The sequence below is a fragment of the Coffea arabica genome, chromosome 7c (genome assembly GCF_036785885.1).
Source record: "Coffea arabica cultivar ET-39 chromosome 7c, Coffea Arabica ET-39 HiFi, whole genome shotgun sequence".
NCBI lineage: Eukaryota > Viridiplantae > Streptophyta > Magnoliopsida > Gentianales > Rubiaceae > Coffea > Coffea arabica.
In genome coordinates, this window is record NC_092322.1 from 12,232,152 (window position 1) to 12,255,915 (window position 23,764).

The window sequence follows — 23,764 nt, forward strand, 5'->3', positions numbered from 1 at the left end:
AAATTTAAAATTTAAGTTTACAATGTCAAATCCTCATAGACGTGAATTTTGTATAATTTCAAAATATTGTGATATTTTTGGGATAGATTTAAGATTATTTTGATAGATATAATTGAAATTGAAATGAAATTTATTTGTTTTAACTTATAATTTAAAAAATTTATTTTTGAAAATCCAAGTTATTCAAAAATAGTAAACTTTTTATCATATAAAGTTTTAAATTAGTCTATTGCATGTCTTATTTTGTGCATATATATATTTATATAAATTATTTTTTAAAAAATTCATTGAATCGAGGTTGAACCGATCCGACCGGTTAAATCTCGACCCTTTCACTTCACCGGTTCAATTGACGGTCCGGGTTTTAAAACATTGCATAAAACCTCTCCAAAATCTTTGCCGCTCTTCACTCCGGCCAACCGCCGTTCTTCTTCCGTTCCACACAGAACTCCGACCAAAATTTTTTTCCCCTGAATCGCTGAAATCTCCGGCCAAATTGCTAACTCCCGTCCACTGCTCCGACCAGAACTGAAAACAATCATGATTATAGCATGAGTCAGCTCAAGCCAATTGAATTATGAAGCTATAGCAACGGGAGAAGAAAGCAAAACTTATGGAATTTTCAGAGGAATGGAAATCTCTATGGCCAATTTCCTCAGTTTTCAACCCGCCGCTCCTCCTCCTCGATGGAAACCCGCCACGACCGCCAAAACGAACGCGTCTTGAAGATGAAGAAGAAAAACAAGAAGAGGAAAAAACCCATGAAGAAATAGGTCCAATAATCTTCACCCCATGTCCCAAATCCCTTATTGAACTCTACTCTTCACCATCTTTAGCCCCTCGGCTTCCAGTGCCTTATCCTGGACTCACGCTCGCAAGATTCCTCGTATCCTCCACCTTGAATTCCGCCGCTCCACTTTCTTCTATTACTTATTCCGTTTCTTCTCATATTGCTTCTGAAATCGGGTCTGAGCTCGTACTCGCCCAGCATGAATCTCATGATTATTTACATGGGTTTAATTGCCTTCAGTTGCTCCGGCTCCCTTGTGATGGTGATGATGAAAGCTGGGCTTATTTGGCATTTTTTCCTGCTGGGGAAAATTGTGAGCAAGTTGGATTTGTTAAATTATTTTTAAAGGGAAACTTCCAGTTGGAGGTTGAGCTAAATCATGGGAATCAGGACGTCTTTGTTGCTAATCAGAAACTTAATAGTCGGATTTTGCAGTTGCTGGTGAACCCTGTTTCTGATTTTGATGATACTTTATCAGGTAATCTTGTATTGAATTTTTAGATCTTTTCTTAATATTTGGGCTTTTTAACTGTGGTAGATGGTTTTTTAATGGTTATTACTCCTTTTATTCTTAAGTCAATGTCTGCTTCATTGTCGTAAGGGAGTTGTCATGTTCTTGGGATAGAATCCTAAGGGTCTGCGCATTTGCGTGCCAATTTTTGTATATGGCTGCGGTGTTGATACGATAGTATCGTTTTGTGGAATGTTCCGTTCTTTTGAGAGATTTTTGATGTAAAACTGACTAAAGTAATGGAAATGGATAATGCTTTGAGAATAAAGCCCCTTAATTGCAAATGCAGATTATGGCAGCTGAATAATTGCGTTTTTTATGAACTAGGAAACAACTTCTGTAGGGCTCGGGGAATTGCCAATGGAAGAAATGAAAATATTGTTGTTAGAAAATTTTGCCATTGTGTATATTGGTAGGATATTAAAGTTATTTAGCTAAGGCTAAGGTCTGATCCTGGTGATTTAATTTCAGCTGATGCAGCCAGTTCATTTTCTTCTTCTGCTGGATTAGCTGTTGTTGGATATTTGATGGCATGTAGTATACATTCTGTGTATTGGTATGCAGTGAAGACTACTAGTGGGGCTGATGGTTTGGGGGTCAAGTGCGCAAAGGTAGATTTTGTGGGTCAGAGATTGTTTGGGATTTCTGAAGTTGTTCATGCCTGTTGGAGTCCGCATTTATCTGAAGAGAGTGTTGTCTTGCTAGAGACCGGTGAACTGTACTTGTTTGGGATTAGTTCTTGCTTGGAAAAGCATCCTAGTTCAAACAACAGAGTGGGAATGAAGAAACTGAATGCTTTATGGAGCAAGAATAAAGATTTTGAGAACAGTGGCCGTGGTGGTTGGATAAGTGTTGAATTTAGTTGGCATCCAAGAATTTTGATCGTTGCTCATGCGGTTGCTGTATTCTTAGTTGATGCTAGGTCTTGTGGGTGCAATTTGAGCTGTTTGCTGAAAATTCAGATGCTGTCTAACATACAGCATGATAGATTCATCGGTCTCTGTCGAACTGGTTGTGACGGATTCAGGTTTTGTGTGACCTCTGGAAGATTGCTCATGCTTTGTGATGTAAGGCAACCATTTAGGCCACTATTGCGATGGGTGCACAGTCTTGATAATCCACGTTACATCACTGTTTTTAGGTTGTCAGAGTTAAGGTCAAATACCAAGGATGACAAGTGGGCAACAGACTCAGGCTCTTGCATCTTGCTTGGATCATTTTGGAACAGTGAGTTTAGTCTTTTTGTATATGGACCAAACAACAAGACAAAAACTGTTTCTTCTGAAATATCAAAATTTTGCAACTCCTTTTATGCCTGGGGTCTTCCTTCAGAGTTCTCGTTGTCAGCTTATGGTACTCATTGTGGACGTTTTCTCATAAGAGAAGAGTGCTTGAAGGATGCTCTTCCTGCGTGGTTTGATTGGAGACAGAAAACAGGTGTAGTTCTGGGGTTTGGTATTTTCAGTAGGGACCCCATAGCTCCCTTGCCAAAATCAGACACTGTGGATGGATTTCTGTTAATTCGGTTAACATCCTCAGGGAAATTAGAAGCACAGAGATATCATGCAGTGGGAGAATGTGGTAGAATTTCTGATGAAGCCCACAGAAAGACATTATGCAATTCTCAGGCACATCTTTTGTACGAAATGAGCCATGAAGAGGATGACTTGAACATCAAATTTAATTTCCTGAATTTTCAGTACCTTCAAGGTTATCTGAATGGTAATCTTGCTGAAATCCTTAGTAAGGAAAGAAAGCAGGTCGACAAAGTTGCCTTAAAAAAGGAAGCTGGAAAGGAGAGCAATGAGGAGTCCATGGTTGGTGATCCCACTGGATATGGGTCACTGCAGAGAATCTTTGATGTGTTTAAAGACATTAATTTGCCAACTAGTATTTATGAGATTGCCTTGAAGTGTATTTGGGCAAATATGCCCGAGTATCTTGAACGTTTGGCTCTCTCCAGCCACTCAAAGTACCCAGAAGCCCCCAAATTTGAATCCTATGGTATTCCTTTTCAAATACCATCGTACTGCGGCAATACTAAGTCGCGCAAATTTCTGCCTTCCAAAGCTCTTAAGCAGTCCTTTCTGCCCCCTCCTTTTTGGCTTACTCTTCATATGGATATTTCTGGTATGCTTGGTAAAAAAAATCTAGTTATACGGTCAGCAGAAGAAGAAATCCAACTTCAGTGTGATGGGGTTATGGAAGCAGCTGATGAACTAACAGGGGCACGTAATGAAGCTGAATCAGAGCTTGATGGTACCTATGCTGTTTCCCTTGCTGATGATACTGACGAAATTAATATTGGGGATGGAGATGTAAGAAACTTCTTTTTTCATAAACCTGTGGCATTATTGGATGAGGTCTGTACAATGGAAATAAAGTGCGAAAAGTTCCGAACTTGGAGCAAGAGATTCACAACCTTTTTATACAGAAAGCAAGAGCTTTCCCCAGATGTCAGTCCAGAGATGGTTGGCCTAGACCTGCTTAATGCAGGGTGCCCAATACAATTGACATTTAATGATTCTGATATCTCTTTTGACCCAAACGAGCTGAAGACACTGAAGTTGCTAAAGAAACAACATTTGGATTTTCAGAAAGGGTTTGGGTTGTATCAGGAATATGTCACTAGGGGTAACTTCAAGAAATAATGTGTACTTTCCGTGTATATAATTTGTCTTTTGGCCTCTTCAATTTTGTACCTTGGTCAATGCCTATTTTGGGTTGCTGGGCTAGGCCTTTGGTACATGTTACATAATCAGAATTTTGTAGACTAGAAAAACAGAACCTGATTTTGATCTGAAGATGAGTAAAAGATGGTATAACTTAGAAGACACAAGTAGGAGAACCTAAGATGGCGTTGAGGAAAAGGGAAGAACAAGATAAAAGAAATAATGTTAGGGATAATTGCAGAAACCTCCCCTGAGGTTTTTAATAGTTGCACTCACCTCCTCTCCTGTTTCGAAAATAGCACTAACCTACCCTGAACTTAATGTTTTAATAGTATTTTTAGTCCATGTTGGAGAAAGTACCATTAAAAAAGTATTTTGAGAAGTGAGATGATAATGTTGTTTCATTTGTACCATTTTTTCCTCTTGTAAGGTTGTATTAGTAAAATAATGAAAAATATTAAAAATTGGAAACAATTAGTAAAACTCAAGGGGATATAAGTGCAACAACAACAACTAGAAGAAGCAACAAAAATATGTTCAGAAATCTGAAATTCTAAAACATATAAAATGTACAGCCAACTCAAAAAATTTTTCTTCACTAGTGTGCATAGAAACTTCTCAAAAACAAACAGAAGTTTTTTTTTTTTTTTTTTTTTTGTGTGTGGTTAGTTTGCGAACTAAAAGTAAAGTAGTGGTGCCAAAAGAATGGCTTCATCAAGCTATTGGAGAGAATCATGGACTTCACCAAAGTGACAAAGTCAGACCAACCAAATGCCACAGTCGATACACTACTTATCATCAATTTGATAATTACTTTGATGACTATTCCTGTTGTACCTTTATTTCTGCTTTCTTTCTCCATTCGTTTTATGAATGCTTAAGATGAAGTGAGTTCAACCAAAACCGCTAGAATTTATTCTCTTATGGAGGTTTGCTTGGAGTTCTTTCCTCTGCATTTTTCTTGCTTTTGCTTTTCTTCTATGTAGATAATGTACAACTTGGATTGTCTTCTCAAGAGCTGTCAATTACAAAATGACACCATGTTGAAACATTAATTGGCACCATTTTGTAAGTGCACTTGTAGTGCCTGATCAGGTAAGAAATAACCGTTAATCTTGTTTAATTAGTTATCATGAAAGTATTTATTGCCTAACTTTTTTACCCCAAATTTGTTTATTAACAACCTTAAATTCTTAGGGTATAGAAGTAAATTCACCCTATCTTATATCAGTTATGCCCTAAATTCGTGCTAGGGGTAGTGGGAAGTCAGTGCTATTTTCAAAATCTTTAGAGGGTAAATGCAACTGTCAAGACCTCTCCTGAGGTTTCTCCAATTATCCCAGAATGTTATGATTTGGCTTGGGTGGCAGAGAGAGCAGTTGGGATTCTCTATGTTACTACTCAGTGCCAAATCCAGTACCAATTCCACTTATCACGTGATGATAGAAGAAATTTAAATAAATAGCACATGATAAATTAAATAAATAGGACACTTGTCATAAATATGAAAATGGCACTGAATTGCCACGGAAAAATTGGCACTAAAGATCTCGTGTGCCTTTTATGGCATGTGTAAAAAGGAATATTTGGAGTAACCCTAAGTTAATAGAACTAATGGATGAAATTAGACTTAATAGGGATAATTTGGTCAGTTCTCATAGTTTAATGACTGTAGTGTACGATACAAAAAAGAATACTTCATTTCAATTTTTTAATGTAAGTGAGAGAAGTCGAACTCTAGATTTCTCACCTATATTCTCTCCATCCGAATCATCCAATTCATCTCTCCCCTTCCCCACTTTATTTCAAATTTACAGACGCATAGTACACATATTTTAAATTGAGAAATGCACAGTACACCACAAGAAAAGAAAAAAAGTACAGCATACAAATGAAAAGGAATAGAAATGCAACTTTTTTTCTTATTCTGAATGTTCCCTAATATACGACTCTTAGTTTAATTTGCTTCCTTCCAGTTGCTTGTGAAATTTCGAAAATGCCCTGCAAGCTAAGAACTCTGTTGTTTGTGATTTTCGATCATACGATCTTTCGCAGAGCCTGTTGAATATAACTGGCAAGCACCTCTACCGTCATGCAAAATCCTTCATCAACCCGCAACCGAAAAATAAATGGGATCAGGTCCTCGTCCATTTCTGGACGTGGCAAGTCTTCAAATTTTCCTTACATCCACCAAGCTCCCCTTGTATTTTTTTTTTTTTTTTTTTGGCAAATAAATACCATTCAATTGGGAATGCAAATGTACTACCACAAGCTTCTTGCAATCCTTTCTTGTGATGAACTAAAGAACTGTTAACAAGGGTGAGACTGGGATCAGGTTACAATCTCTTCCACCATGCAAAAAACTTGGATCAGGGTACAAATACTTAAAATGTTATCAAACAGGACGATAGGATAAAAAGGTGAACTACTTAGTCAAGGGCTTGTCAAATAAGATCTAAAACTTGTACAATATTCCAGGAATGAGAAAAAAAAAATTCTATAGTCTATCGAAGATTTTCACAAATCATTTGCAATTGAAACTAAACAAAACTTTTTACCTTTTGGTAAGCAATAGTGCAAGTATCTTGCAAAGCAATAAAAACAAGAACAGCAAAAAAGAAAAAAAAAAATCAATTTACTCCAAAAAATCCAAAAGAAAAAGGACTACTCAAATATTGATAAAGCAACGCAAATACCACAAGATTTCAAGTCAAATATTACAAATCCTTTGTGTAACATCATTGTAGCGCATGTTAAGCTAATATTCTAGAATTTAAATATGTTAAACTTACAGGTTAATTAATTAGAAGGTAAGGTTTTAGATTCCCTCCATCATCATGTATTCATTTGTGAATAACTTAATAAATGGTAGGCTTTATAAGAAAAGGTAGTGCTCATAAAAAAAAAACCTGTGCCACTGCATTAATAAGGTGCATCTCATCTTCGAGTGGTACAAAGCTGCAGCTTTTGATGCTTAAACCGATCTTTTCAATTAAGGAAATGAACTCCAACAGTATCTTTTTGTGATTCTTGCACTGGACTCTTATTAGCTCTTCTTCTCCTGTGATTTTTACTTGAACTTCGGCAGCTGATCAGAGCTGCCACCATCAGAGACATTCTCACAAGGACGAGGTTTCTTTGTTGGAGAAACAACCGATTCCTCCGTCGGCTTCCTCTTCTTCACTTCTTCTTCAAGTAACTTCTCCCGTTCTACGAGTTGTTTTATGCACTTTACTGGACTTCCAATTACAGATACCTCGTCCAACTGCATAGGCAACAAAAACAAATCTCAGTTCACCAACCAAAGTTGTGGGGTGGAGGCTGGAGGGGAGCCAATCCATCCAATAGTCATCTTATTCTAGTACTTTAATTGGTTCTTTAAGCTACAAATTCTCCCAGGATTTACATTTAAAATTAACATCTAGTGTACAGCAGTCCGATAAAAAAAAAAAAAGGGAATTTTTATCCTCCCAACCATCTTAAGATCAGAAACTACAGCTGATGAAGCTGTGAACTGCAGGCACAGCTTCTGTCATCGTTTTCTTGCCAATTCAGACAAGCATTTTGCTGTTGAAAAATCCATATGATGGTGAGATTTGTTAAGATCCTGGAGAAAAGGAAAACAACCGAGAAATATTCGTCGGTTGATAAACAAAATCTATGCCTTTAGTCCTAGATCTATGTTATGTGCCTCGAAATTTCAACCCTAAATAAGTACGTGGGTTTTGGAATGAAAAAAAAGAAAAAGGATCTAACGATGGATTCACTTGCTAAAATAAGAGAAAATTAAGCGAATAACAAAATGAGGCTAAATCTAGTCAAATGAATTTCAACCGGCAGAAATCCCCATTATATTACAAAAGCACGTTGGCATGATTAACACATCAGACATCTTACCATGAAAAAACAGGCGCAAAACACATATGCTGTCAGATCACATGGTACAGGTACTATCTTAGGACTTGGGAAAATCATGATTCAGATATAGTAATAGAAGTATGTGAAGCAGAGACCACACAGGACATCAAGAGTGGGTGGAGAGGGTTACCATTACCGCGGAGAAAAATCAACAAAGTGTCCAATTGCTGTTCCTTGGAGAAGGGTTGTCAAGAATTGTCTCTGCTTTAATTGGCTTGCTTTCCACAATTTTTTTTATAGTATTCTGTCGTAGAAAACAGCAGAGCAGACAAGAGATCGAGATGGAGAGAGCTTGAATACTGTGTTAAAAATTCAATCAAGATGCAGTAGCAAGTTTCTTTCGGATGACTGTACGAAGAATGAATAAACTACAATTCCTGATACTGGCATGTGAGCCGTGCGGAAATCAATATAAGTATATCCAATCAAAAGGGCGATCTCTTTCTTAATTAATTTCTTCTGTTGTCTCATCTTAATTCCTGTATTACCCTCTTGACCTTCATTATTTGATTTTCTTTTAGATGTGATCAAATTTGTGCGCCCCAGTTTAGCTTCATATTCATGAGAATTATTTCCACTCAAGGACAAATATCATGGGCATTTTATCCAACTCCTTTACTAGAAATTGGGACGTGTTGATTATGTTGTATCGTGTCTAGTTATATTGGTTGTTGAACATGGCAATCTGTAGCGTACAACCTTATTATATTATTCACATATTCTAATTTATAACAATATGATATGATTGTATGCCAAACAATGTAATAAATATAATAACAGTACAGAACCGATATGTACAATCTAGTTGACCCCTTCCACCTTTATCATTACTGTTAACAAGTAGTCTTATGATTTCATTTATTTAAGACTAGTTTACAATAACACTTTATGTTTTTTGGTCATGTAAGAAAATACAAGAATCCTTCATTATTTTGGTCTTAAGAAATGAAAAAATTAAGTAGGTAGGGAGGATTGAGTATCCGATGTCAACAACTCCATAATGGAGCAATAGATTAAACGTTTTAATGTATGCATGCACCTGTAGGGTGTGGTATAATTAAGACACAAGTTGGTATGTTCATTTGAGAAATTATAAGTTAACAATGATTTATATATATGCTATGACAATTCGATAGGGGTAAAATTCAAGGGATCCACGTGCTTTTTTCAGTGTCGGAGTTCTGGGGTCCCTTTGGGTTGTTTTTGTTTACTGTTTAGGCACATTTGCTCTCTCTGGTTCTCATGAACGAATGCTCTTGTACCCTGACTTTGTCTTTCAGACTTCTTCTTATCCTATACCATTTTGGGTATGATTTTTTTATGCATGCCAACATTTTTTGGTGCTTTTTGTAGTTAATTATCTCCATCCTTTTTTGGTGTTCCATGCTCAAATCTTGATTTTGAGTTCGGCTTACATTCTGGCCCCTTGAGCTTTATGACATATTTCTTTCAATAAATAATTTCATATGACAGTTCATAAGTCTTATGATCAATCAAACTGTCTTTGTATGCAACCAATCATTAAAATGCAGGTATTAAACAATTTTTATTGCTCTTATGATTTTCCCTCTTTAATGTGTGTGTGTATATATATATATATATATATATATATATTTTTTTTTTCCTGAAGCCAACTCACTTTGGTATGCATAGCAAGCCAAAAGGAAATAATAAGAACATCAACTTCCGCATGTGCCATATTATATTCTGGTGATGAAACATTTCAACTTGCTTCCTCTAATTTTGACTCTGAAGAAGCGCTGAGCTTTTCCGGACCGAGCTGAACTGATGAGTTCGGGATGCTGATGGAAGAGCTGGTCCTAATCCTGCAAAACAAACAGGAATGAACTAGAAGAGGGGGCCCGAGGGTTGTCCCCGAGGGCACTCCGACGGTCAAATTAGTTTTCCGGTGAGTAGAGTTCACGGGAAGTAGGAACAACCGGGAGTAATTTGCCAATAGTGAGCGTACCTTGTACAGTCGACGTGTGTTACCTTTTATACCTGCTAGGGGAGTCCGACCTCCGCACGTTCTGGGACCTGCCCAGAATAGCCCCCTATCCCGCATTCAGGGGGATCTTCCCCGACCTCTTCGGGATGGATCCTTGCCCCCTTTAGGTGCCCTAGCAGCGCGGCCCAGGACGACCGCCAGGGGCCTGGGGCCGAGGCCCAACTCGATTAGGCCTGGGCTGCCACGTGTCCAGATCCAGGACGGGGCCTCTGCACTAGCCCCCTAGATTAGGTAGGGCTGTCAGGCAGACCTAATCTACCTTTGCCACGTGGGAGGCCAGCGCCGTGCACTACCCTGCCAAGGTCACCTCTGGTACAGTACTGTCACAGGGACGCTGCGCCCGCGTCCTTTCAGTTGTCACGCCTCTTCGGTTTTCATACCAGCATTAAATGAGTTTATATGGGGGACGGTTCAAATCCACGCAACCGTTTTCCCTCCACTCCTCCCCCTATAAATAGGGGTCACCAGATTTCCATCTGTTCCGTTTGCCACTTCTCCTTCCTCTTGTGCATTTTGCACTCCCATTTTCCTTGTGCATTCGCATTTCCATTTTCCAGCAACTTCCGGCGTCCCGTGCCCAGATTTCGGCGAGTCTTCCATCCTTCCTCTGCCTTGATCATCAGTAAGTCCCTGTTGCGATTCCTTTTCCTTTTACAGTATCCCTTCTGCCTTCCGCTACCTCCTGCTTTTTATGTCGGATCATTCCGACGTTACTTCCACCGCATCCCAAAGTCCGGTCCGCCGTAGAGCCACCAGGATCTTCATTTCTTCTTCATCCTCGTCTTCACCTTCTCCTCCTCCTCCCTCATCTTCTTCTGCATCTAACCCGGATCTGCTTGATCCCATAGACATCATGAGCTCTCCTTTCAACCGTTCTCCTTCTGCCCACTCCCCCTCAGCCCGGGAGCTGGAGGAGGCTGCCGAACTCGATGCCCAACTAGAGCGGCGGGCCGGCTCCACCCCCTCCCCCAGGTCCCCCCATGACTCCCCTGGCGGAGCCCAGGAAGGAGCTGGGGAGGATAGGGACTCCCCCGAGGGGACCCCTGACCCCCCGCAGGGGGATGCTCTTGAATTCAGCTACGGCTACCCTGACCACGAGGAGGTCACCATCTCACCCGAGGCGGTGGCCGAGCTGGTCAGGTCGTACTCTATCCCTCCGGTCTTCGAGCCAAGGGCTGCCGGACCCGACGACCGAGCCAGCCGACCTCCCCCTGGTTTCGTAGCTATCTACAAGGAACAGCTGATCGGGGGGCTTCGTCTACCGATCCCTCCGGCCCTGGCCGAGATCCTGAGCTACATTGGGCTCACGATCACCCAGGTCCACCCTAACTCGATCAGGATCGTCATAGGATTCCTGATCTATTGCCAACTCTGCTCCATCCCTTACTCCCTCTCCCTCTTTCGAGCTGCTTTCGTCCTCAAGGCAGCCCTTATTGGGTGGTATTACTTCTGCCGCCGGATCGGGAGCCAAGGTCGGGGGGACAAGGGCTGCCAGGACTTGTTCTATAAATTCTCCTCTTCCGTAAAAAACTGGAAAGGGGACTTCTTCTTTGTGAAATCCACCGATTTTGACGCCACCGTGTGGAGGGTCGGGGAGGTCAAGACTGACCCCTACCCTAAGGACCTGGACTCTGAAACCCTCATCCAGCTGTTGAGCTCTAAGGTGAAACTCACTGCCACCAAGTTCTCCAGCAAGCAGATCTCTGCGGCCGGGCTGATGGGGACATTGTCCGGGTCCCCTGGCGAAGTGGTGGCCTCCCCTGTCGACCTCGACGCCTGTAACGCTGGCCCTGACCTTGTAGCTCGTTGCATTTGCATATATGTATATTTTCTTACCGTCCTGTTTTGGCTGATCCAGCGATGTTTCTTGCAGTGAGGAAGCTCTCACAGCTGCTAGGCGCACCCACTGAGGCGGCCACCGCCACTCTCCAGCCAGAAGCTGCCAAGGAGGTTCCTGGGGCGACCTCGACCCTGAGGGGCGGCCAAGCCCCCCAGAAGGAAACGCAGGACACCTCCTCCCCCTCCAAGAAGGCTGCCAACAACAAGAAGAAGGCAGCCGGGCAGAAGAGGGGCCGAGGGGACGAGCCCTCCCAATCCGGGAAGAAACTCGCGCTGGTCCCCGCACAGCCTCCTCCTCTTACGCTGGTATCCGGGGGGCCAGTCCACCTAGGCGTGGGCTCTGCCAAGGAGCATGCCCAGGAGTCGCCTCCCCCAAGCTTGTGGCACTTCCGCCACATAGCTCCCATGAACCCGGGCCAGGCCCCCATTATGCACGACCCCCGCCGCTTCTGCCCGTCCTGGGAGCTCTCCATTAACGACCGAACCCAGTTTTCCGAGGTGGTTCGCGAGCTGATGGTGAGCTCGGTCCTCCCACGCGACAGGAGGTGGATGGAGCTGGCTGACCCCTACGAGCTCCTGGACGCGTATTACACTGCCCAGGCTCAAGTAAGTCTTCTAGCCCATGGGTCAGCTTTGCCTCTATGTTCGAGTTAGGTAGCGTAATGTGCTGACCTGTTTTCCCTGCACCTCAGGCCAACGCCGCGGGTGCCGCCCTGGCGACCCGCTTCTCCGAGCTGTCTCCCGACTTGGAGAAATTACGGAAGAAGAATCGGGAGACGGAGCAGAGGCTTACCCAGACTCTTAAGGACGCGGACTCCCTTAAGGCCAAACTGGGCAAGGCCGAGAAGGAGCTGGACACGGCTCAGGTTCAGCTCGCTTCCACTAGGTCGGAGCTCGACCAGGAGAAGGCTGGTGTGGCCAAGCTGAAGGAGGACCATGCCATCGAGCTTTCCGGCACTGTCAGCCGGGAGCGAAAGAGGGCTGTCCGGGAGTTCATCTCTTCCGAGCAGTTTGAAGAGGACATCGCCCTCCTTAACCTGCCCATCCACCAGGTCAGCTCTACGCGGGTCCTGAACAAGGTGAAGAGCCTCAACCCTCCTGGCTTCAACTTGGCGGACTTCAAGGACTACAATCCCGAGGCCGAGGAGAGGCTGGACTGGCTCTTCGACGGGTACCGCAAGAGGCATGCCCTGAAGAAGCTGGTAGGCCGAACCGACGTTGGAGCCGAGCTGGCAGAGGTGCCCTTGGAGGAAAGCGAGTCTCCCGGCAGAGCTTCCGGGAAGGAGCCAGTGGCCTAGGGCAGCGGCCACTCCAGGAACCCTTTCCATCTTCTTATAAGGATGTGACCATACTCCAGTTGAAAATGCTCTCGAAGGTCCATCTGAGACGGAAAGGCTCCCCTGCTTGAATAGCCTTCACCATACGCCTCTCAGCATGCTTAGGGTGTACCTTCAACTCCTGCTCCAGGCGGGCTACCAGCAAGAAGAAGGGGGTCCGAGCTGTCTTCTTTTCATGGCTAGGCACACTTTGTGACAGATAGGCAGCTCGGAAATTTTGTAATAGATAGGCTTTGAGTGCATATACGAGTCGAAGGAAATTTCCTTGCAACTTTCGCCTGCACGCAAGCCATGTGCCGATCTCCGGGGCCGAGCACCAAATACGTCACCCTTTTTAATCCAACAGTGGAATTGTCCAACGACAATCAAACTATCATGTGCCGGCCTCTTGGGTCGAGCACCAAATAGACCCATCAGGGGATGTGCCAGCCTCTTGAGGCTGAGCACCAAACGTTGAGAGTATTTCTGCCGACCTCCCGGGTCGAACGCGGAGCCCTCAAATTCGAATGCTTGGAGCCTGGCCAACCTCTTAGGGTCAGACCGTGCCGACCTCTCGGGGTCGAGCATCAGGCTTCAAAGGCCTCTTCGCCGACCTCCTGGGTCGAGCGTCAGGCTTTCGGGTTTCCCAGTTTTTCCCAATCGTGCCAACCTCCTGAGCCGAACACTTCACCTCGATTCCTTACTACCCTTAGCCCCCCACTAGGATATTTAGTGAGGGAACGTTAAGTGTGCTAGTGCAAGGTGCAAACTTAAAGACTTTAAAAGCGGACAAGTACAAGTGAAATTAAGACTGTAAAGTCGGGCTTTTATTGAATGGTAAAACAAAAATTCGGATTTCAGAGAACAGACAACTGAACACCCTGGTCCAACCTATGCTACAAACAGTCGCAGATTGGAGAAGTGCCAAGTACGGGGTACTTCAGATCCATCCATCTTGGCGAGCCTGCAGTAGCCAGCTCGGCTCACCTCAAGGACCTTTTATGGGCCCTCCCAATTTGGGTCGAGTTTGTTGGAGCTGTGAACTCGGCTAACCGAGTTCTTCCTTAGGACGAGGTCCCCCGGTTGGTACTGCACAGTCCTTACTCTGGCGTTATGATAGCGGGCGAGCTGGCTTTTGTACTTAGCCATCCGTACCGCTGCTTCTTCATGCTTAACCTCCAGCATGTCCAAGCTGTACCGCAACTCTTCTTCGTTGGTCGACGCAACGAAGTTCTGTGTCCGGGGCGAGGGGAGACTAATCTCCGCGAGCACCACCGCCTCTACTCCGTAGGTTAAAGAGAACGGGGTCTCGTGGGTGGCCGTCCTATGCGTAGTGCGGTAAGCCCAGAGGACACTAGGGAGTTCATCCAGCCAGCTCGATTGGGCTGACTCCAACCTAGTCTTCAACCCTTGCAGAATGGTTCGGTTAGCGTTCTCCACCTGACCATTGGCCTGGGGGTGACCGACCGACGTGAAGTGCTGGTTGATCCCAAACTCGGCGCACCAGTTCCGGAAGGGGTTCTCAGCGAACCGGCGCCCGTTGTCGGATATCAAGACATGCGGGATGCCGAAGCGGCAGACAATGTTCCTCCAAAAGAATTTTTGGATTGCTCGGCCAGAGATGGTGCCCAGGGGTTCCGCTTCCATCCATTTCGTGAAGTAGTCGATGGCAACCACGAGATGCTCGTACCTTCCCAGAGCTCAGGGGAAAGGGCCTAGGAGGTCTATCCCCCATTGGGCGAAGGGCCAGGGGCTATGGATGGGGATCATTTCCCGAGCTGGCTGGTGACGCAGTGGGGCGTGCACCTGGCAAGCTCGGCATTTCTGTACCAGTTCTGCGGCATCCCGGAAGACGGAGGGCCAATAATAGCTCGAGAGAAGGCACTTTTTGGCCAACACCCAGGACCCTACGTGCGCCGCACATATCCCTTCATGGATTTCGTGGAGGACGTAGTCCCCCTCCTCGAGAGTCACGCACTTTAGCCAGGGAGACAGGTATGACTTTCTGTAGAGGGTTCTCCCAGCGTAGGCGTACTTGGCAGCTCCGAGCTGGATTCGGCGGGTCTCGGTTTTGTTCTCAGGAAGGACACCCGAGCTGAGGTAGTCGATGAGGGGTGTCATCCAGGTGGCCGAGTTGTCTATAGCCATGACTCGAACCTGATCGATACTTTTCTGTTTTACTACCTCTATCAGAACTTCTTTGCTCAAGTGCGTGAACGAGGAGGATGCCAGCTTCAACAGGGCGTCCGCACGCTTGTTTTGCGATCTTGGCACCCGCTCAATCTCAAAGGTATCAAATAGGGTTGTTGCCTCCTGCACCTTGGCCAGATACTTCTTCATGACCTCCTCCTTGGTCTCGTACTCCCCGAGGACTTGGAGGACGACGAGCTGAGAATCGCTCCGAACTTGGATCGCGGTTATACCCATCTGGTGGGCTATCCACAATCCCGTGAGCAGGGACTCGTACTCGGCCTCATTGTTGGACGCGGGGAAGTCAAATCTGAGAGTGTAGGTCACCTCTTCCCCGGTGGGTGAGATGAGTAGCAGACCCGCTCTGCTATCTTCCTTGCTGGAGGCCCCGTCTACAAACAACACCCATGGCTCCTTCGGCCGTACCTCCTCGCGCAGGGGGCTTAGCTCGGTTAGTGTTAAACTAGCCCTCTCAGCAAGGAAGTCTGCCAGCTCGACGGCCCACATGATCATCCTACCCGAGACTTTGGGCTTGGTGAGTATCCGCCGTAGAGGCTGATCGGTTAGGACGACGATGCTGTGGGTCTGGAAGTAAGGTCGGAGCTTCCGGGCAGCATGCACTAAAGCCAGGACTAGTTTTTCAGCTGGCGTGTACCGCATCTCCGGCCCTTGTAGAGTACGGCTGACATAGTATATTGGCCTCTGAACCCCCCTGTCCTCCCGCACCAAGATCGCGCTAACGGCTTCGTTGCAAGTAGACAAGTATAGGAACAGGGTCTCCCCCTGCTCCGGGGCCGTCAGAGTGGGTAGCTCTGCTAAGTATGCCTTGAGATCGGCGAAGGCTTTCTGGCACTCCTCCGTCCATTGGAAATCTCTAGGCGTTTTTAGGATGCGAAAGAAAGGCAGCCCCCGGACCGCGGAACGCGAGAGGAATCTGTTCAGGGCGGCCATCCTTCCTGTGAGCCGCTGAACCTCCTTTACGTTCCTCGGGGGGCCATGTCCATGATGGCCTGGAGTTTATCCAAGTTGGCCCGGATCCCATCCTAGGATACCAAGAACCCCAGAAACCTTCCCGATCTAACCCCGAAAGTGCACTTTTTCGGATTCAATCGCATCCAACTTTCCCGCAGGATGCCAAGGATCTCCCTCAAGTCAGGGACGAGCTGCTGGTCTGTCCGGCTCTTGATGATCATGTCATCTACATAGACTTCCATGCTCCTGCCGATCTGGTTCTGGAACAGTTTGTTGACCAGGCGCTGGTAAGTGGCTCCAGCATTTTTTAAGCAAAACGGCATGGTCCGGTAACAATAGGTTCCCTCCTCGGTGATAAAGGAGGTCTTCTCCCGGTCCTCCTCAGCCATCTCTATCTGGTGGTACCCCTTGAAAGCATTCAGAAAACACAAGACATCAAAGCCTACAGTAGAATCTACTAACCTGTCGATTCTCGGCAGAGAAAAACAATCCTTTGGGCAGGCTTTGTTGAGATCCGTGAAGTCCACGCACATCCTCCAGGTCTGATCCTCCTTCTTTACCAGCACCGGGTTGGCTAACCAGGTCGGGTAGTAAACCTCCAGGATGATCTTAGACTCCAGCAGTTTTCCGACCTCCTTCTTGATCACATCGTTCCTTTCTGAGGCGAAGCTCCTCTTTTTCTGTTTGACTGGCTTGAAGCGGGAATCCACGTCGAGGTGGTGGACTGCCAGGTCGGTCGGGATCCTGAGCATGTCATCCACCGACCAAGCGAAGACCTGGGAGTATTCCCTTAACAGAGCCTTCAAGCCCTCCTTCTCCTTGGGGGGCAGCAGCGCGCTTATGCGGATCACCTGGTCTGGTCGGTTTTCCCTCAAGGGGAATTCCTAGATTTCGTCCTGAGTGCTCGGCTGCTGGGCTTCATCCCCTGGGATGTACGGCTCCAGACAGGTCGTCTAGGCGACCACCCTCTCCGGCCCGCGGAGAGTGGCCAAGTAGCAAACTCTGGCTACCTCTGGATCACCGTGCACCTCAGCTATCCCTCCTGGAGTGGGGAACATAACACTGAGATGGAGGGTAGATGAAATAGCTCGAAGGGCGTTCAGAGCTGGCCGACCCAGGAACAAGTTGTACGAGGATTGCTGTTTGACCACTACGAAGTTGACGGGGATGGTCCGGCATTTGGGGGCCTGCCCTACCGTGACCATCGGGGTGATCATTCCCTCCGGATTAATGGGCGGCCTGGTGAAGCCCACCAGAGATGTTCGAACCGGGGTCAGTTGGTCATCCTTCAATCCGAACTCCTTGAACACCCGATAGAACATAATGTCAACCGCGCTACCTTGGTCGACATACACCTTCTTCACCCGGTAGTTGTTGGTGACAATGTCTATCACGATGGCCTCGTGGTTCTCGAACGCCAGGGGAACCGCATCCCTTGGTCCGAAGGTGATCTCCTCGTCCATGCGCAAGCGTTTCAAGGAGTCGTCTCCCTCGGGGGGTGGTCGCTTGTTCTTCCGATTTGCATGACTGTCCCCCCCGTGGGGCCCCCGGCGATGGTGTTTATCACTCCCGCCAAGTTCGGGGTGTCCTGGTCGGGAGAGTGGCCCCGAGGAGCGTCACGCCGCTCAGGGCGGTCGCGACGCTGTCCCTCACACCGGTCTCCATAGTAATGGCGCCCGGACTCCTGGCCCGGCCGGCCATGGCGTACGAACCGTCCCAGAAAACCGCGCTGGATCAGGTCCTCGATCTCCTTCCGTAGGGCCCAACATCCCTCCGTGTCGTGTCCCACGTCGCGGTGAAAGGCACAGTACCGGTCCTGGTTCCTCTTGTTCCGAGGTGTCCCCATCTTTGGCGGCCGATCTCCCAGCCCTTCCACCTCCATAACAGCCAAGATCTGTGCTCTAAACAGTGTCAGAGGGGTGTAACTCTTCTCCGGGAGTGGCGGCGGAGCAGGTGCCTTCTCCTTCGAGAGCCGATCAAAGACGTTCTTCTTGGTCGGGACGTCCTTGCCCTCTTGGGGGTTTGTCCGACCCTTCCGATCTCCGAGCTCCCGATCTGATTCTTTCTTCAGGCGGCCTGCCTCCTCCGCATTAGCAGCCGCGTGTGCCCGGGTTAGGAGCTCCTCAAGGTTTACGGGAGGCTTCTTGGCCAACTCGTAGAAGAGCTCCTCTACCCTGAGCCCGTTCGTGAAGGCGGCCATTACCACTTTTTCATCTTTGTCCCTGACCTGCAAGCTCTCCGCGTTGAAGCGGGTCATAAAGTTCCCCAGCGACTCGTCGGACTTCTGCCTGATAGACATCAGGTGGGTGGCGTTCTTCGCATAGGTCTTCGAGGAGACGAACTGGGCGACGAACTGCCTAGCCAGCTCGGGGAAACTCCGGATAGACCCTGGTGCCAAGCCTTGGAACCAGAGCCGAGCTTTCCCCTTCAGGAACATCGGGAAAGTCTTGCAGCGGATCTCGTCCGCAGCAGTTTGCAGTCGCATGTGCGTCAGGAAGACCGAGAGGTGGTCTTCCGGGTCAGTGGAAGCGTCATACATCTCGATGCTCGAGATCTTGAACCTCCGGGGTAGGGGGTAATCCTCTATCTCCCTGGGGAAGGGCGAGGTGGAGTAGTTGTCTTCGTACAATCGCGGCCGCAAGATCTGCTCAAGCTCGTCTTGGACAGGCCTCAAGTGGAGGGGGTCGCGCGGTCGGCTCTTGGCAGACCGGGCTGGAGAGCGGTCAAGCCCATTTCGCACAGGCCTCCTCGGCGAGGGGTCCCTCGGCCTACTCCCCGCGGACCTGTAGCGGGAGTACCTCTCGCTGTCCCCGACTACCGAGGCTCGCGGGCGAGGTGGAGTCCGTGGCCATTTCCTTCTAGGGGGTTGGTCGCGTGACTCATCCTCCGAGGGGTCGGGGAGTGGCTCTTTCTCTTTTCCCTTTGCCTTCGAGGTCTGCGGGCCTCCAGCCCCCTCCCCCTCCTTCGCCTGCCGGATGATGTCTTCCAGCATAGGGAGGTTCTCCGTCACGAACTGGAAAATCTGCTGCTTCCTTTCTCCTGAAAGGGCCGAGCCTCCGGCGCCCCGAGACACCTCAGCCTCCCTTCGCTGGGACCCCTCACCGCCTCCAGGGCCGGTGCTCTCTACCGTTCGCTTGGATCGCGTCCTGGCCATCAACACAATCTTAACTACCTTACGTTTCCCACAGACGGCGCCAACTGAAGAAGCGCTGAGCTTCCCCGTACCGAGCTGAACTGATGAGCTCGGGGTGCTGATGGAAGAGCTGGTCCTAAGCCTGCAAAATAAACAGGAATGAACTAGAAGAGGGGGCCCGAGGGTTGTTCCCGAGGGCACTCCGACGGTCAAGTTAGTTTTCCGGTGAGTAGAGTTCACGGGAAGTAGGAACAACCGGGAGTAATTTGCCAATAGTGAGCGTACCTTGTACAGTCGACGTGTGTTACCTTTTATACCTGCTAGGGGAGTCCGACCTCCGCACGTTCCGGGACCTGCCCAGAATAGCCCCCTATCCCGCATTCAGGGGGATCTTCCCCGACCTCTTCGGGATGGATCCTTGCCCCCTTTAGGTGCCCTAGCAGCGCGGCCCAGGACGATCGCCAGGGGCCTGGTGCCGAGGCCCAGCTCGGCCAGGCCTGGGCTGCCACGTGTCCAGGCCCAGGACGGGGCCTCTGCAGACTCCAGTTGAAATATGCAAGTAATCAATGGCTTTTCCAAAAACAAAACAGGGTCTTGAATCTACTTGTCGAAATAAATTAAAAAGTTTGGAGTTATGTGATCATGAAATTTATAACTTTTTTTCAAAAAAAAAAAAAAACCAGAGGCAACTACGACTTCTGTAAAAATCTTGCAATTGCTACTAACATATATTATTTGACAAATTCAACTGCTAATGAACATATTCACTGATATTTTGTAAATGGCCCGGGTATAAATCACTGATTTTGCATAGATTGATTCAGTGTCTATGGAAACTAAAATATTAGACCCTCAAATTCTTTTTGTTGCTACATTAATAAAACCCTTTAGTTGAGAACAATCATGTCGTCTTGCTTTTGTTGGAAATAGTTTGCAATACAACTCAGAATGAAAAGAGTTGAAGTGTGGCACCTTTTTATGTGAATTTTCTGAAAGGTTGCCTGTGAATTTTCAGCAAATTCGTTTGACACCTTTTCATGTGAATTTTCTGAAAGATTGCACTATCAATTCATGCCTATTAACATGAATGGTTTCTGGGTGTTATAGCAAAATAAATAACTGCTTTAACACAAGAAAAAAAAAACTAGGTAATTTTCAGTATTCTAATTCTTGTCAAAACAATCCAAGAACTTGCTACTCGGTTGTCTTTTCGAATTCATTGCATCCTAGAGTTTTTGCCCAATACCTTATTAGCAAGATAGTGGGGGCAATTAAACTTCAAAAAGTGATTACACATCTTGAATTCACTTAGTGTTTATCAGATTCTCCTCATTTGTATTTCTGCAATTTTCCTGGAACTTCGTTATCAATTCTCTTGTTTTTAACTTACTTATTATCTTATATACAATTACAACCCCTTTATTTCCTATAGCTTTAATTAACTTCTGCCAAATGCTCGCTGGATTTACTATGTCAAGGAGAACTTATGGTTAAACCTTACATAGGTTTACTTGTAAAGAAAAATGCGAGAAAAAAAAAATGAAGGAAAGGCAGTTTGTTTTCTTTCCATTTTGTTCATGTTAGAAGGAAAATTTGAAGGTTTTCTTGCATTTTATTAAATTATGAATCTTGTAAAATTTGCAACTCAAAAAATGGTTTGTTAGACATATCAATAGAAATAACAATGATTGAGTAAATTTTCCCAAAAGATTGCTGCATGCTTGCCCATCATGATTCGATAACCTAAAATTCACAAGTCACTACTCAAGACACATTCATAAACATGAATTGCCATGTAAATAACTTAAATAAAAAGGAGCCCCCAAGTGTTAATATTTATCAAAATTGAAATTAAAATAATGAATATAGATTCTTCACTTTTTTATTCACTGTAACATATTCACATCTATTAATTATACATTTAACAAGTGGTAGATGCATCTGAATTGACAAGGACAACCGATGTGATCAGAAGTGATCAAATTTCCAAGAATAATCTTCATCCAATAGCACCATTTCTACATGGTACTGTGCTGGAGAAGGTTCAAGTCCGATGACAGCAGCTAAATTGTTCCTGTCACTATCATCATTCGTCAACTTATCCAAATTGCTGATGAAGTCATCATCCCAGAAATCCACGATCATCTTGTCGGTGGGGTAGTGGTCAAAAGATGATTGCGAGTGATTAATTGTCGGGAAGAACTCTTGATGATGACCAAATACATTGCAATTACTTGAGTTGCGGTCAAAAGAAGAACACGATGATGATGATGTTGAAGAAAGGGTTGATGAAGCTCTTGCGAATGGTATAAATATTTCATCAGGTTCAATCATGGGAACTTCATCTATGCTGAAAACATTGTTGAATTCCACAGAGGAAGAATCGATTTGACATTGTGGAATACTAATGCTCTTGTCTTCTTCTTCTTGTATGGCATCTGTTAAGGTTGACTGCATTGAAGTCTCCGCCTCTCTTTTTTGCTCATCCATTTCAGAGATTATATCATTAATACTAACAGACGACGCAGGCTCTTTCTTGGGTTCTTGATCAGAATCAGGGTGATTCTTTGGCTGCTCCTCTTGGGGTTGTTCAGTAGAAGATGTTGATTGGGGCAGTGGCTTGTGAGTGACAGGATCAATCCCCATATTCATCAGCTTCTTCTTTATGTGAGTGTTCCAGTGATTCTTGATCTCATTATCAGTTCTTCCAGGGAGATGAGAAGCAATCTTGGACCATCTACAGAGAATACAGATAATGAGCATAAAGAGGTGTGACATAACTTTCTCGTTATTTTTCCAGTTCTTTTTTTTGGTGGAGAGGATAGAAGATGAACCTGTTGCCAAGTTGAGAATGGAGGTCAATGACCATCTTCTCTTCATGTTCTGACAATAACCCCCGCTTCAAGTCTGGTCTGAGATAGTTAGTCCATCTCAATCTGCAGCTCTTTCCGCATCTCAAGAGCCCTGTCAAAATTTGCAATGCACTTAATCAACAGAAAGAAGACCTTGGCATCAAAGAAAGATAAGAAAAGGGCTAAAAAGTTTTCATTAATCTCTTCTTATCTGGCAATAGTACCATGTCGGGTATTATTGGACATTCCCAAAGTCACCACCCCCAAGAAATAAAGTATTCCCATCTCTCAGCCCTTTTTCGATCAATTTGGAATTCCCAACAATGTTCACCTCATACATTGGACCTATGTTAGATTTGATATAAACCTAGTTACCGGAACTGTTCGTTGGCAGAGTAATTGTAGTTAAGCTCTGATGCATATATTGATATTCGACATTTCCACCCCAAAATCTAGCTCAACAAGTCAGGTTTTTACTCGATACTGGTGAACCAACATCTACCCTTATGACAGTCGAACTGAAATAACCTAAACAAATTGCAAATGCACTATTGAGTGAGGACGTAAATTTCGGCTAAAATTTCTCTCAATCTCTCCCTAGAGAACTATTGAATACTATAAGAATTTGGAGAAATGGGAGACCTGCAAGTTTAGGGACATCCCTCCAGCAGCATTGGCCATTAGTAAGAATGAAACTGATGAGTTTCATGTCTTCATCAGCAGACCATGGCCCTCTGGTCAAGCCAACTTTGTCACAGCAGGGTCGCCTTCCCATCCTTTTTATTTTCTGAAACAAGTAGATTGGATGATCAAATATGTACTGATCAATAATGAGAGACAAGAAAACAGACAGTACCAAGATTTGTGATTAAGAGAAACTGGCAAATACTAGGAACAGTACCAGAGCTGCCTAATATACATATATAGGACAGAATCGAACGCCAGGCTGCCCCTAAGTTCAGACTGACATTGTCTTGCATCCTTATTTTATATATGATATATATATATATATATATATATATATATATATACATTCTCGTTTCCTGTGGCATTTTCTTAACCTAAAGAATAAATATTTAAACAACTCAGCACGGGGAGAAAGAGGGGTTAAGAGTAAAATATAGTACCAAGTTTACAATTAAATTTAAGCAAAGACTAAGGAGACTGCGCACTTAATGTCATCATGGTTGAGTGCATTTTTTTTAATCCTACTTTTTGGTCCCGCAGCCGTGTACTTTAAAATTTAAATGAGTGTTTAATTTTCCAAATCGTGAATTATTTTCTTTCCCAAGTTGAGGATTGAGATGTTCTAGCTAACTATATGTCTAATTTATCCAACGATTCAACTAATGATTAAGACAACTTCGTAACTAATTTTTCGGAATAGATTCCATGAAAAATTGCTTAAATATAACTATCAGCATTAATTTGGCTTCCGCTACATTGACAATATCTGATTTTCTGAATTTGTTATACTACTACGCTAACTAATATTATGCTACCGATGGGTAATTTGCAACTAAAGTTGGATTATTCATTTGCGAGTGGAGAATTGGAAGGAAA

The 23,764-nt window shown here is 45.3% G+C and overlaps 3 protein-coding genes and 1 long non-coding RNA gene across 4 annotated transcripts; 1 reads left to right on the forward strand and 3 right to left on the reverse strand.

Annotated features, from left to right (window-relative positions):
• The first annotated feature begins 381 nt into the window (after positions 1-381).
• LOC113698122 (uncharacterized) lies at positions 382-3,995 on the forward strand. The gene is made up of 2 exons (XM_027217823.2): positions 382-1,268; positions 1,773-3,995. Exons 1-2 carry the CDS (start codon positions 614-616, stop codon positions 3,950-3,952), a joined length of 2,835 nt encoding a protein of 944 aa, XP_027073624.2. The 5' UTR covers positions 382-613; the 3' UTR covers positions 3,953-3,995.
• Positions 3,996-6,648: 2,653 nt separating this feature from the next.
• LOC140010465 (uncharacterized) lies at positions 6,649-8,265 on the reverse strand. Its single transcript, XR_011817754.1, has 2 exons — positions 8,022-8,265; positions 6,649-7,238 (listed from the first exon to the last, which is right to left on the reverse strand). It is a non-coding gene; the product is annotated as an uncharacterized lncRNA (long non-coding RNA).
• Positions 8,266-14,755: 6,490 nt separating this feature from the next.
• Positions 14,756-16,195, reverse strand: LOC113699556 (uncharacterized). Its single transcript, XM_027219925.2, has one exon. The coding sequence runs from the start codon at positions 16,193-16,195 to the stop codon at positions 14,756-14,758; it is 1,440 nt and encodes a 479-aa protein (XP_027075726.2).
• A 5,032-nt stretch (positions 16,196-21,227) lies between these two features.
• LOC113699557 (uncharacterized) lies at positions 21,228-23,162 on the reverse strand. Its single transcript, XM_027219927.2, has 4 exons — positions 23,103-23,162; positions 22,844-22,988; positions 22,184-22,313; positions 21,228-22,086 (listed from the first exon to the last, which is right to left on the reverse strand). Exons 2-4 carry the CDS (start codon positions 22,974-22,976, stop codon positions 21,318-21,320), a joined length of 1,032 nt encoding a protein of 343 aa, XP_027075728.1. The 5' UTR covers positions 22,977-22,988; positions 23,103-23,162; the 3' UTR covers positions 21,228-21,317.
• Positions 23,163-23,764: the final 602 nt, after the last annotated feature.

What these genes read in the sequence shown, in the direction of transcription:
- LOC113698122 (XM_027217823.2), top strand. Translation starts at nt 614, where the DNA reads ATGGAATTTTCAGAGGAATGGAAATCTCTATGGCCAATTTCCTCAGTT. An exon ending in TTTTGATGATACTTTATCAG is followed by an intron (nt 1,269 to 1,772) that starts GTAATCTTGTAT and finishes ATTTAATTTCAG; the next exon opens with CTGATGCAGCCAGTTCATTT.
- LOC113699556 (XM_027219925.2), bottom strand. Translation starts at nt 16,195, where the DNA reads ATGGCCGCCCTGAACAGATTCCTCTCGCGTTCCGCGGTCCGGGGGCTG.
- LOC113699557 (XM_027219927.2), bottom strand. Translation starts at nt 22,976, where the DNA reads ATGGGAAGGCGACCCTGCTGTGACAAAGTTGGCTTGACCAGAGGGCCA. An exon ending in GGATGTCCCTAAACTTGCAG is followed by an intron (nt 22,314 to 22,843) that starts GTCTCCCATTTC and finishes AAATTTTGACAG; the next exon opens with GGCTCTTGAGATGCGGAAAG. An exon ending in CATTCTCAACTTGGCAACAG is followed by an intron (nt 22,087 to 22,183) that starts GTTCATCTTCTA and finishes TATTCTCTGTAG; the next exon opens with ATGGTCCAAGATTGCTTCTC.